Source organism: Orycteropus afer, unplaced genomic scaffold (assembly GCF_000298275.1).
Source record: "Orycteropus afer afer isolate SDZICR_OR568_19922 unplaced genomic scaffold, OryAfe1.0 scaffold00139, whole genome shotgun sequence".
Lineage (NCBI taxonomy): Eukaryota > Metazoa > Chordata > Mammalia > Tubulidentata > Orycteropodidae > Orycteropus > Orycteropus afer.
The window spans coordinates 873,085-887,385 of NW_006921726.1; the positions used below are offsets into that span (position 1 = coordinate 873,085).

The 14,301-nt window shown below is 39.1% G+C and overlaps 1 protein-coding gene across 1 annotated transcript in view; it reads left to right on the forward strand.

The window, feature by feature from the left end:
* SPECC1 (sperm antigen with calponin homology and coiled-coil domains 1) overlaps positions 1-14,301 on the forward strand; it is a 449,155-nt gene that overhangs the window by 221,020 nt on the left and 213,834 nt on the right. The window contains exon 4 of the mRNA XM_042781619.1: positions 5,361-6,928. Coding sequence (XP_042637553.1) covers positions 5,361-6,928 — 1,568 coding nt within the window. The remainder of the gene's footprint in view (positions 1-5,360; positions 6,929-14,301) is intronic.

Below are 14,301 nucleotides of genomic sequence, written 5' to 3' on the forward strand. Positions count from 1 at the left end.
AGGAAGTATGAGGGGAGATGTTGCATTGTGGTAAACTGTGGTCAATGTTATGAAACAAAGTGTATGTGAACTGCTGTATGGAAAGTGAATTTTCTCTTTAAATTTTCACCCAAATCACAATTTAAAAAAAAAAAAAAGCTAGACTAGTAAACAACATCATGATAAATCATGAAGAAAATGAAGTTGTCCAGGATTTCATTCTTGGATCCACAGTCAATGCCCATGGAAGCAGCAGCAGTCAATAAATCAAATAATGAATTAATTGCGTTAGGCACATCTGATGCTAAAGATCTCTTTAAGGTGCTAAAAAGCAAAGATGTCACTTTGATGACTAAGGTTTACCTGATCCAAGCCATGGTATTTTCATTCACCTCATATGTGTGCAAAAGCTGGACAATTAAAAAGGAAGACAGAAGAGGAAATGATGCATTTGAATTGTGGTGTTGGAAAAGAATATGGAACATACTTTGGACTGACGAAAGATTGAACAAATCTGTTTGGAACAAGTACAGCCAGAATGCTACTTGGAAGTGAGGATGGAAAGCCTTCAACTTGCTTATTTTGGACATGTTATCTGGAGGGACAATTCCTAGAGAAGGACATTATGCTTGGTAATGTAGAAGGTTCACAAAAAAGAGGAGGGCCCTCAGATGGATTGACACAGTGGCTGCAGCAACAGGCTCAAACAAAGCAGTGATAGTGAGGATTCTGAAGGACTGGGCAAAGTTCGTTTTATTATATATAAGGTTGCTATGAGTCAGAGCCCACTTAACGGCATTTAACAGTAACATAAGAGAAGTAGAGGATCAACAAAAATGAGGGAAACCCTCAAGGAGGTGGATTGACACATAGCCACAACAATGAACTCAAACATACCAACAAGCATGAAGATGATGGAGGACTGGTCAATATTTCTTTCTGTTATACTTGGCAACTACTAACAACAACAATAGCATGAGTAGTAGAACCTTCTTTCTGATCTATCATAAGTTATCACAGCGTTGTCATCTTCCTCTTCCTCTTCCTCTTCAGTGCCTATGAAGAGCTGTTTCTGGGCTCGAGACTTGGGCGCAAATAGGGGAATGAGTGGCCAAGCACCAACTTTAGTTTGGTCTTATGATCCATTTAGCAATTCTGTAAACTTAACCTCTGCTCTTTATAGTTTCTGAAATGATATATATGAAAATGGGAAGAATCTCTTAGAAAAAACAAATTATACTGTTAACTCTCTTAGAATGAAGTAGCAGAATTGAAAAAAGAACAGATATAGTAAAAATAAAACACACATGGAATGTGTGTTATTGTTTTTAGGTGCTGTTGGGTCATTTTGTATTCATAATGACCCTGTATATAACAGAACAAAACACTGCCTGATCTGGCGCCATCCTCACAATTGTTGCTATGTTGCTATTGTTACCCATTGTTGCAGCAGCCACTGTGTCAATCCATCTTATTGAAGTTTCTTCCTCTTTTTTGCTGAAGCTCTACTTTTCTAAGTATGATGTACTTCTCCAAGGACTGATCCCTCATGATAACACGTCCAGAATATGTGAGACAAAGTCTTGTCATCTTCGCTTCTCAGGAGCATTCTGGCTGTACTTCTTCCAAGACAGATTTGTTCATTCTTCTGACACTCCATCTGTACTGAATACTCTTTGCCAATACCGTACATAACTCAAATGCATCAGTTCTTCAGTTTTCCTTATTCATTATCTAGCCTTCACATGCATATGAGGTGATTGAAAATACTATGTATGGCTTGGGTTAGGGGTATCTTAGTCCTCAAAATGACATCTTTGCTTTTCAGCACTTTAAAAAGATCATTTGCAACAGATTTGTCCAATGCAATACATCATTTGATTTCTTGACTGCTGCTTCCCTGGGCATAGATTGTGGATACAAGAATGAAATTCTTGATGTCTTTAATTTCTTCATCATTTATCATGATGTTGTTTATCAGTACTACCAATTTTTTAAATAAATTACTTTGGTTTGTTGTAAAGAAATAATAATTTCTAGTGGTTAAATAAAGCATCAAACTCACTGCCATCGAATAAATTCTGGCTCGTAGCAATCCCCATTGGGTTTCCAAGACTGTACATTTTTATGGAAGCAGACTGTCTCATCTTTCTTCTGTGGAGTGGCTGGTGGCTTCAAACCACCAACCTTTTGGTTAGCAGCCAAATGCCTTAACCACTACACCACCAACTCCTTAGGTGAAGTATAAGTAGCACCTTAAATGGAGATCAGACTAGGATTTGGCAGCAAAGGAAGGAGCTAAACTATAGCTAAAAACAATGACAGTTTAATCTGTTCTATTTTAGTTCCTGCCATCTTTATTACCAGAAAATTATTGGAGGTAAAAAGGAAGGTCCTTCTTTACTCCTAGGTATATACCCAAGAGTCTTGAAAGCAGGAACTCAAACATATACTTGTGCACCAACATTCATTGCGGCATTATTTACAATAGTTAAAAGGTAGAAATAACTCAAGTGTCTGTCAACAGACAAATGGATAAACAAAGTATAGGGTATACATACAATGGAATAGTACTCAGCCATAAAGAGTCATGAAGTCCTTATACATGCTAAGGCATGGATAAATCTTGAAAACATAGTGAGTGAAATAAATCAGACATAAAAGCACAAATGTTGTGTGGTGCCATGTCTATCAAATATTTATAATAGGCAAATGCCTAGAGACAAAAAGTTTATTACCAGGGATTAGGAGAAGAAAGGAATAGAAGTTATTGCTGAAGGAATACTGAGTTTCTGTTTGGGGTGATATAAAACTTTTGGAAATGGATACTGGTCTTGTTTCCACAACAGGTGAATATAATTAATACTACTGAATTGTATCCTCAAAAATATGTACACAGTACTGCATTATCAGTAACAAACACTAATCTATGGGTGGATACATAGGTAGACAGGAAAGAAGATCATGTATGAATATGCAAATGAACATATATAGGTTTGGCAGATGTTATTCCTACATACATATTTGTATGTGCTATAAAAATGTCCATATACATTGTAGAGCTAACGGGATAAAATTAGGATAACTTCTTAGCCACAACCAAGCATCTAGAAGGTGTCAGTCACTGGGCCTATAAGCTCAAGACCATGGTCATGGGGGACATCAAGTGAGTTGTCACAACATGCTACACATAAACATTGTTCTACATCCTACTTTGGTGAGTGGTGACTGGGGTTTTAAAAGCTAAGATGCAACTATTGGTCTCTCCTCATTTGGAGCATAAAAGAGTGAAGAAAATCAAAGACATATGGAAACAATTAGACCAAGGGACTAATGGACCATGAGAACCTCAGCCTACATGACCCTGAGGCCAGAAGAACTAGATAGTGCCCAGCTACCAATGCCAACCACTCAGAAAGGGATCAAAACTGGAGATCCCAGAAAGAGTGGGGGGGGACAAAAGTATGGAACAAAATTCAAAAACATTAAAAAGACCAGGATTACTGGCTAGAGAGAGATAATTGAAACTTCTGAGGCTATGGCCCTGAGTCGCCTTTCAAACCTCACTCCTGGGGTTTAACTCTCAGTGAAACAGTAGACAGGCCAAAGAGCTGAACAACTATACCAGGGAGATGCACTCCTTAAAAAAGCCATGGGAGATCAGAAGGGCAGCATTTGTGTAGGGAGAGGGCTAGGCAGCAGAAAAGAACAGGTAAGAAGGATGCAGAGATGGGAGGACACAGGGAAGAGGTGGGAGGAGAGCGGCTGTGTTGTGGGGATTGTAATCAGTGTCACTGAAACTAATCTGTTTGTAAAGTTGCACCCAAATCACAATGTAAAGTTTTAAAAAAGACAAAAAATAAATAAAGTTAAAATGGCAAACTTTTTGCTATATTTATTCAATGAAATTAAAAAGAGAAGAAACTTTAATTTGTATGGCATCATTAGTAATGGCAAATGCCTCAGTGATAATCATTTCTGACTATAGGTATGATGAAGCTTTAGTTATCTTCTAGTTTTTTTTAATTATGGTTCTTGCCAAAATTATTTAATCTTAGATCACTGGCATTGCTAAATGTATTATTGCTTATATTCTTTATTTTATTAAAAAAAAAAACCAAATGCACTGCCGTCGAGTCAAATCCAACTCATAACGACCCCTCCTTGGGTTTGCAAGGCGGTATCTCTATGGAAGTAGATTGCCCACCTTTCCTTCTGAGGTGTGGCTGGTGGGTTTGAATAACTCCTTACCCCTTAACTTTCCCTTTGTAAACATTCTAAATGATTATGTCATCTCCATATTATATAAATCCCTTTAACATGTAAAACTGTACTACAGATATACATTGTTGTTGTTGTTGTTATGTGCCGTCGAGTCGGCCCCAACTCATAGCGACCCCTCCTTGGGTTTCCGAGGGAGTATCACTACGGAAGTAGGATTGCCCAACCTTCCTTCCAAGGAGTGGCTGGTGGGTTTGAACCGCCAGCCTTCTGGTTAGCAGTCAAGTGCCTTAGCCACTGTGCTACCAGAGCTCCTCAGATATACATTATACATCCTTATTCCATTTTTCTCTATGAATACAAATGAGCACACCATTTCTACGTATGTCAAAAGCGGTATGTTATTGAATCAGATCATTTTCTCCTTAGTGTTATTTGTATCTCTGATTTCTTAATCAAATTTGTTCTAGTCAAAATATGTTATTGATGATTTTTTTAAAAAAGAGTGTTTAAAAGTTTGCCAAGAACTTGTGTTTTGTCAAAAGGCTGTTACTTTTTTGCCAAGTTTATCAGTTTGTATGTATTAAGGTGCAAATTATAGAAAATTCAAGGTGACTTAGATAAAGGGTATTTATTGGCTGTATAACTGGAAGGCCATAATAGGCCTTCAGGTTTGGTTTAACTTAGTAGTTCAACAAGGTTATTAACAATTTGATTTCCTTCTCGCTTACCCTTGTGATGGCAAGATGGTTACCAAGTGTTTCCAGACAGACATGCTTTCTCACTCGACATCCAGTGACACTTCAGAAACTCACCCAGAAAATCTTTCTTTAGTAAAAAACATGCACTCATGCCCTGTGGCAGCAACTTTGGCTGGGGATGGCCTTATGATAACTGGCTCAGGCCTAAGCACAGACCTTATGCCTAGAACCAGGAGAAGAGTTAGCTTCCTCCCAAATAGAGTGCTGAGGGAGGAGGTATAGAAACCCCAGCAGAACTAGATGGTTATCTAATGGAGGAAATGAATAAAGAGTAATAGCCACAGAGTTCAGTATGCTGGGTGATTTAAAGTCATTTGTTTTTCAGTTATATAAATGTTTGAGTTTTTGGAGTCCTTTTCCTTAAATGTTTTCTTCTTTTTTCTTTAGGGGCTGCTACAGCAACCAAACGGACAGGCATTCCGGCCCCCCGGGAACTTACAGTAGCAGTCCCAAGAGAGAGATCTGTGCCACGTGGTCCCTCCAATCCCAGGAAATCAGTGTCCAGTCCAACTTCTTCTAGCACACACACCCCTACGAAACACCTGAGGACCACCTCCACAAAAGCCAAGCAAGAGAATGAAGGTGCAGAAAAGGCTGTGCTTGAATCTCATATTCGGGAACTTTTGGCAGAAGCCAAAGCAAAAGATAGTGAAATAAACAGACTTCGAAGTGAACTGAAAAAATGCAAAGAAAAGAGATCCTTGAACTCTGAAGTAACTGATTCTTTGGACCTGAGTGTAGATGGAATACCCATCTCACTAAGTGACACAGAGCCTTTGATAAGAACTCTTGAGGAGAAGAACAAAATTTTTCAGAAAGAGCTTGCTGATCTAGAGGAAGAAAACCGGGCCTTGAAGGAAAAACTGATTTACCTTGAGCATTCACCAAACTCAGAAGGAGCAGCCAGTCACGCTGGTGACAGCAGCGGCCCAACATCTATAACTCAAGAGTCAAGCTTTGGAAGCCGGACTGGAAATCAGCTGTCAGGTGACATAGATGAGTATAAAAAAAACATACATGAAAATACATTAAGGACATCAGATTCTTCAAGTAGTGATGTTACCAAAGCTTCTTTGTCACCAGATGCCTCTGATTTTGAGCACATAACAGCAGATACCCCTTCTAGACCTGTGTCTTCCAGTAGCAACCCCTTTAGGAGCTCAAAATGTTCTACAACTGGAAGTTCCCCTAATAATATTAGTGAATTGTCTCTGGCTTCCCTTACTGAGAAGATACAAAAGATGGAAGAGAATCACCACAGCACAGCAGAAGAACTGCAGGCTACTTTGCAAGAATTATCAGACCAGCAACAAATGGTACAAGAATTGACAGCTGAAAACGAGAAACTGGCAGATGAGAAGACTATTTTGGAGACATCATTTCATCAGCATCGAGAGAGGGCAGAGCAACTAAGTCAAGAAAATGAGAAACTGATAAATCTTTTACAAGAGAGAGCAAAGAATGAAGAGCCCAATATCCAAGAAGGAAAAATCCTTGAACTAGAGCAGAAATGTGCAGACATTCTTGACCAGGGCCGTTTTGAAAGAGAGAAGCTGCTCATCATTCAGCAGCAGTTGACCTGTAGCTTACGGAAGGTTGAGGAGGAAAACCAAGGAGCCTTAGAAATGATTAAACACCTGAAGGAAGAAAATGAAAAATTGAATGGGTTTCTAGAACTAGAACGGCATAATAATAGTGTAATGGCCAAAACTTTAGAAGAATGTAGAGTTACCTTGGAAGGGCTGAAGATTGAAAATGGATCTTTAAAGGCTCAATTAGAGAGTGAGAAGCAAAAAGCTGTAGAGACTAGTCCCACAGGGCAAATGGCAGAGAGCTCTGAAGTTCAAGAAATGTTGAAAGTAGCTCATGCTGAGAAAGATCAACTGGAACTGTCTTGCACTGAGCTCAAACAAGAATTACTAAAGGCAAATGGTGAAATTAAACATGTGTCAAGCCTGCTGGCCAAGGTAAGAAATGCTGTCTCTTTACTGGTGTTTGATCATCCTGGTTATATTCCTCTCCTTGACCATTACATTCACAGAGCAGAATCATTTGCTCAGACCATTTCATTCATCATTCCAGTAGTCAAGCTTGGAGACTGAAGAGATTCCAGACAGATTGGCATTGGAGATAGAAAAATGAAATACTGAAAGCTCTGACTATCAAAGTATAGTGGGGATGTGGTAAATCAAATCAGTGATTTTGATGCAGTGATAAGGTATATCAAGATCAGCCCAGAGTCAAATGCAGAAGAGGAAAACCAGTTGCTGTTGAGTAGATCCCAACTCATGGCAACCCCATGTGTGTCAGATTAGAGCTATGCATCATAGGGGTTTCAGTTGCTGATTTTTTGGAAGTACATCACCAGACCTTTCTTGTGAGGCTCCTCTGGGTGTACTGAAACCTCCAACCTTTCAGTTCACAGCCTAGGATGCCATTTGCAGTTTCTGAAAAATCAACCATTAAAAACCCTGTGGAGCCCAGTTCTACTCTGACACACATGGGGGAACCTTGAGTTGGAACTGACTTGACAACAGAGGAGGAAGACCTAATATAATATGGGAGAAAATGGGGTAGAGCAGGAAGACTTCTTAGAAGAGGTTGCAACTAGCTGATTCTTGAAGCTTGAGTAAGACTAGCCAGATTTAGTAGTTAGGATGTTTGTGGCTGCTAGTAACTGAAAATTAAGATTGCCCAGATCTCCCTGCGAAATTATAACATAACCATTATTTTCATGTTTTCTTCCAGATACATATGTGTAGGTATCTCACAAGTTTAAAAAAAAAAAAAAAAGAAGAAGAAGAAAAAAACAATTTAGAATTTTCCTGTACATGTTAACCTTTTTTTCTGTAATTAATATTTTTAGTATATTAACCTCATTAAATATTCTTTTAAACAAGATTTTAAAAGTCAGATAAAAACTAAAATCCAAACCTGTTGCTGTTAAGTTGGTTCTGGCTCATGTTGACCCAAGTATTACAAAGTAGAACTGTTCCATAGGGTTTTCTTGGCTGTCATCTTTACTCAATAGTTATAAGTAATCTTTACAGAAGCGCAGATTTCCATGGTGCATCTGGGTGGGATCAAACGAACAGCTTTTAGATTAGTAGTCCAGCACAAAAGCCAGGTAGTACTCTATTATATAAATATTTCATAGTTGTTGTTGTTAGGTGCCATTGAGTTGGCTCCGATTCATAGCTTTTCTATGTACAACAGAATGAAACACTACCCGTCCTCAAAATCATTGCTATGCTTGAGCCCATCGTTGTAGCCACTGTGTCAATCTATCTCATTGAAGTCTTACCCTTTTTCACTGGCCCTCTACTTTGCCATGCATATCCTTCTCCAGGGACTAGTGCCTTGTGACAACATGACCTAAGTACATAAGATGAAGTCTGACCATTCTCACTTCTAAGGAGCTGTACTTTTTCCAGGACAGATTTGTTCATTCTTCTGGCAGTCCATAGTTTTTTAAAGTGTTCTTCACCAACACTACAATTATTATCTTCAGTCTTCCTTGTTCGTTGTCCAGCTTTCACATCCATATGAGGCTATTGAAAATACCATGGCCTAAGGCATGTGACTGCTAACCAGAAGCCTGGCGGCTCAAACCTACCAGCCACTCCTTGGAAGGAAGACTGGGTAATCAACTTCTGCAATGATACCACCTCAGAAACCCAAGGAAGGGTCGCTATGAGTCAGATCCGACTCAATGGCAGTGAGTTTGTTTTGGTTTTTGGTTTGAGTCAGATGCACCTTAGTCTTCAAAGCAATATTTTTGCTCTTTAACATTTTTAAAGAGTCTTTTGCAGCAGATTTACCCAGTGCAATATGTTGTCTGATTGCTTGACTATTATTTCTACCATTTGTCTGTCAGTTTATTGTACTGTAATGCTTGCATGTTGCTGTGATGCTGGAAGCTATGCCACCAGTATTTCAAATACCAACAGGGACACCCATAGTGGACAGGTTTCAGTGAAGCTTCCAAACTAAAACAGACTAGGAAGAAGGACAGGGCCGGCCACTTCTGAAAAAATTGGCCACTGAAAACCTTATGAATAGCAGTGAAATATTATCTGATATTTCATGGTTAACTTAATCTCCTATTTTTTAACATTTTTCTTCTTTTGGTCTTTCAATATTGTAAATGCATCTTTTTATATCCCTCTGATTATTTCCTTAGGAAAAATTCCTAGGCATTGACTTACCAAGTCAAACAGTATGAACATTTTAAAGACTTACAATACATATAGCCAAATTGCACTCCAGAGAGATTGTATCAGTTTGTTCTCACCAGCAGTTCATGAGAGTGCTTGTTTCCCTGAGCCCTTGCCAGCACTTAAGTTGTTATGTCATTCAAATCTCTTAATCACTTCCTTTTTGTTTTCTTTTCTTTCCTTTTCACTTAGTATGACTTCTTCCACTATTACAGTAATCCTTTAATAAATCTGCAATTTTGATATATGATGTAAAATTGGTGATAGCGGTAGTGATGGTAAGACATTCTTCCCACCTCACAGAGCAGTTCTGGAAAGGTACAGAGAAATGACTTCCTATTTTCTGTTTCTTATACACTCTGGGCCTATGATTTAGGGAACAGCTAGTGGGAGAGGATAAAACATCTTCCCACCTTATATCAAGGGTTATCACTGTTTCAAGAAGCAAATCATGCCATGAGCACCCAGGAAGACTTTTCTTTACTGCTTCATCTGCCTTAAAATTAGTCAGTTCCAATCTGTTTCTAGCATTAGACTCTGATAGTCTTAGTGATGGGTAGTCTTAGTTGTTTTTATCATTGTGTATGTTCTAAGTTCTTAGAGATTTAATTGAGAAGTATGGAAGCAATTTCATTAGAGGGCATTAGCCAGGTGGTCATTTGCATTGTAGATTGATAATTATAGCTTTACATTAGGGTTTCATCCCTTGTGGAATAAATACATCTCCACAAATTATTTTCAGGAGTCCCCGAGTGGTACAAACATTAATGAGCTCAGCTGCTAACCAAAACGTTGGAGGTTTGTCTACCCAGGGGATTCTTGGAGGAATGTCCTGGCAGACATTCTTTTTTCTAAGAAAACAACCATTGAAAACTATGGAGTACAGTTCTCTTCCGACACACATTGAGGTCACCATGAGTCAGGGCTGATTTGATGGCAACTGGTTTTCCATTACTCTTTTGCAAAATATTTAATATCCCAGGTGACCTTCTTGAAATTCTGGCTGTTTCACCTCTGTCTCTCTGGTGTTTTGATTAGCATTACATTAAACGTATGTGCCAATGAAAAATAATTTTTACATTTTGAAAAAATAGCTTTTTTTTCCTGATCATAAAATAATATATTCATTAGAAAATATAGAATTGTATAAAGAAGAATATAAATATTACCTTTAATTTCACCACTTGGAGAGAAACACTTTTAATACTTTATTATATGTCCTTTCAGTTTTTTTGTAATTTATACATGTGTGAGCATGCATACCCACTTGTATCAACATACTTTTTCTACATCTGCTGATAATGATCTTGTAGTTTTTATGTCATTATGTGATTTTTCTCCTTTAACTTGCTAAATAGGTGACTTACAAGGACAGATTTTCTAAGGTAGTCTTGTATTAGATCATCGTTGCATTCCTGGGGTAAATCCTGATTCCTCAGTTTTCAATTGTTTTGCTTAACCTTTTTGCGTAGAATTTTCAAATACAACCAGCCACCTTAAGCAGCTACCAATGTGATTCTTCTATTACTCACCAAGGGAACTTTATGATTAACAACTTTACCCTTTAAGTAGTGCATGCATCCACTCAAATTCTTGACAAAAGGTACATATGATCAGAAAAGAACGAGGTAACAAAAGGAGAAAAGCAATGCCAAACTATCCCATGATCTAATGTTGTTGTTCTTAGTTGCAGTTGAGTCCCCTCTGACTCACAGCAACCCTGTGTGCAACAGAGCGAAACACTGCTCAGTCGTGCACCATCCTCACAATCTTTGCCATGCTCATCATTGCAGCTACTGTGTCAGTTCATCTTGTTGAGGGTCTTCCCCTTTTTTGCTGGCCCTGTACTTTACCAAGCATGATACCTTTCTCCAGGGACTGGTCCCTTCTGACAAAATGACCAAAGTAGGTGTGACGAATTCTGACCATTCTAACTTCTAAGGAGCATTTCAGCTGTACTTATTCCAAGACAAATTTGTTTGTTCTTTTGACAGTCCAAGGTGTTTTTAGTATTCTTCACCAACATCATAATTCAAAGGCATCAATTCTTCTTTGGCCTTCCTTATTCATTGTCCAGCTTTCACTTGCTTATGAGGCTATTGAAAATACCATGGCTTGGTCAGGGTCAGGGTCAGGTGCACCTTAGTCTTCAAAGTGACATCTTTACTTCTTAACACTTTAAAAAGGTCTTTTGCAGCAGATTTGTCCAGTTCAATATGACGTGTGATTTCTTGACTGCTCCTTCTATGGGTGTTGACTGTGGAGCCAAGTAAAATGAAATCCCTGACAATTTCAGTTTTTTCTCTGTTTGTCATGATGTTGCTTATTGGTCCAGTTGTGAGGATTTTGTTTTCTTTATGTTGAGGTGTAATCCATACTGAAGGCTATAGTCTTTGATCTTCATCAGTAAGTGCTCCAAGTCATCTTAACTTTCAGCAAGCAATGTTGAATCATCTTCATATTGTAGGTTGTTAATGAGTCTTCCTCCAATCCTGATGCCTCATTCTTCTTCATATAGTCCAGGTTCTCAGATTATTTGCTCAGCATACAGGTTGAATAAGTATGGTGAAAGGATACAACCCTGACACACACCATTCATGATTTTCAACCATGTACTATCTCTTCTTCAGAGAGGCCTTCAGCATTGTCTCATAGATTCTCTAGACTACTCAAAGTCACAGAATAGCTAGGATCACTTGTCCATCCCTGGCATCTAGTAGGTCCTTGGTCAGTGTTGGTGAATTTTTTTGGTGGAGGTGAGGGGAACCTTAGGAATCACTTCTCCAGAGTGAATAGTGGCCTGGTTATCATTGGAAGAGTTGGTCAAGATTATATAGCTGAAAATACGGAAATTGTAATGATCATCAATTCAGACATTATTTCGCCCACCTTCTCCAGTACCTCTGACTGGTTAGCAAAATATCAACTCTCTTTGGTGAAATAGTCCTATTCTTTCATGTTAAGGAAGAAGGCATATAAGGAACTTCTGAAAACAGTCTGTTTCCCAGCTCTCCTGTAAGGGGCAGGGAGAAGCATGTTGGGGTGACAGCTTAAAGGCCTGCAGGCTCTTTGCTAGCAAGCCTTCAAGGTGAGCCTCTTACCTCAGAAAATTTGGCACAGGCCCTCAGCCTTGCAGTCCAGAAACCTGATGGCAGCTATGCACAGAATCAGTGTCCACGCAGGAAGTTTGCCTACAAAGATTAAAATAAGAACCCAGAATGCCAGTTTATTACTTTACTTTATACAACATGACAGTCATGTGACCCGAAATGCCCATGTTAGTATGATTTTCCCTGGTAGGAATCTGAGCATAAGCATTTGGTGAAGTGATTTTTTTAATGGTTTGAGAATGGTATGGTCTTACCAACGCAAACGCAACGCACTGCCATCAAGTCGGATCTGACTCATAGCGACCCCTTCTTGGGTTTCCAAAGCAGTATCATTGCAGAAGTTGATTGCCCAACCTCCTTCCAAGGAATGGCTGGTGGGTTTGAACCGATATCCTGGTTAGTAGTCAAATGCCTTAGATGGTCTTACCAGTTGGATGATCATCTTTTGGTTATGACTTCCTTAGCTTACATGTAATTCCACAAGAGGGAAGGTTGCTTTTCCTTCTGGACTGAGCATTTTCCTCTCCCTTTTCTCAGTTTCCCTAGCTGACCAGTGACCCCTTTCCCTTCTGATTGATTCATTATTTTCTTTAAATATGTTAATACCTTTAGTTAGGTTCCTGATTTGTATTTTGAGTACTTTCCAACCTGAGGGCCACCATCTTCCAGCACTATATCTGACAGTGTTCTGTTATTATCCATAAGGTTTTAATTGGCTAGTTTTTTAAATCATTGCCAGGCCTTTCGACCTAGTATCACAGGTCTTGTTTTAAAGCCTTGGTAAGCACCTCAGTGAGACAATAAGTGCTGTGAGTGCTCCCTGTCATTTTGCACCCTCTAGCTTTTGAAGCTCCCTTAGAGATTTCGTAAAGAAAATCCTTTTAATAACAAGCCCACTGTTTTTGAAAATTATTTCAAAATATCAGTGTCCATGCAGGAAGATTTTTATCCTGTTTCTTCAGTTTCCCATAACCTTTCCTTTCCCATAACAGAAAGATAAACTAAACTAGCATATTCTCCTCTCTTGACAGAAGAAGATGGGGGGAGGGGGTAATTCAGATTTAGACTAGTAAGAGTTTATCTATTCATTCAGATACAGTAATATCTATTCAGAAAAGGATGAAGAATTAAGCAGAAAGAGTTTTGGAGTAACGAAACTAGATGCAAAAACAAAAACAAAACCCCACAATATTTTCATTAGCAGAGTCAACCTTAATGATGCAGATGGAATAAAGCCTTCAGGAGCTTCATTTGCTAATATAGTATGACTCAACATGAGAAGTAATAGCTACAAACATCCATTAGTAATCAGCACATGGAATGCACGATGTATGAATCATAGAAAATTGGAAGACACCTGTTCTGGTTATCTAGTGCCACTCTGACTAGCATATACCACAAATGGGATGGCCTTAACAAACAGGAGTTTATTCTTACAATTTGGAGGCTTTAGGTACAAAGTGCTAGTCTCTAAGAGCTGGGTGAAAGCCCCTCAACCTTGGGGTCCAGCCCTGCCTCTTGCTCCCGGCCCACTGGAGCTAGAGGCATTTCTTCATTCAGACAGCTGCAGGCTGCTGAGGCTGAGAAGCCCCAAGGTTAACAAGTAAAAAGGCACAGTCCTGATGTTACCAAACCACACGGCAGGCCATTAACTTAAGTCTACTGTAAGTCCCAAGGTCAGCAGAGTATAGCAGGCTGCTGAGTAATGACATGGCTACATGTAGGGTCCAAGCGTGCCATAGGCTGGATACCATTCTCAAAGCTTCTTATATACAGGAAGCAGATCACATACCCAAATGCAGCTACTCAGCTGCTCCCAGTAGATTCCACCATGGAGTTGATTACCAGTCTCATCGTGGGGAATACTACATCCAGCTGCCCAGCCACTCAACCAGGCCTAGCCAAGTTGACACACAAACAGCCACCACAACACCAAAAATAAAATGAAACACTTGAAGACTGATATCCTGTTAATGAGCTGAAATGGACAGGGATGAGCCATTTTTTTTTTTT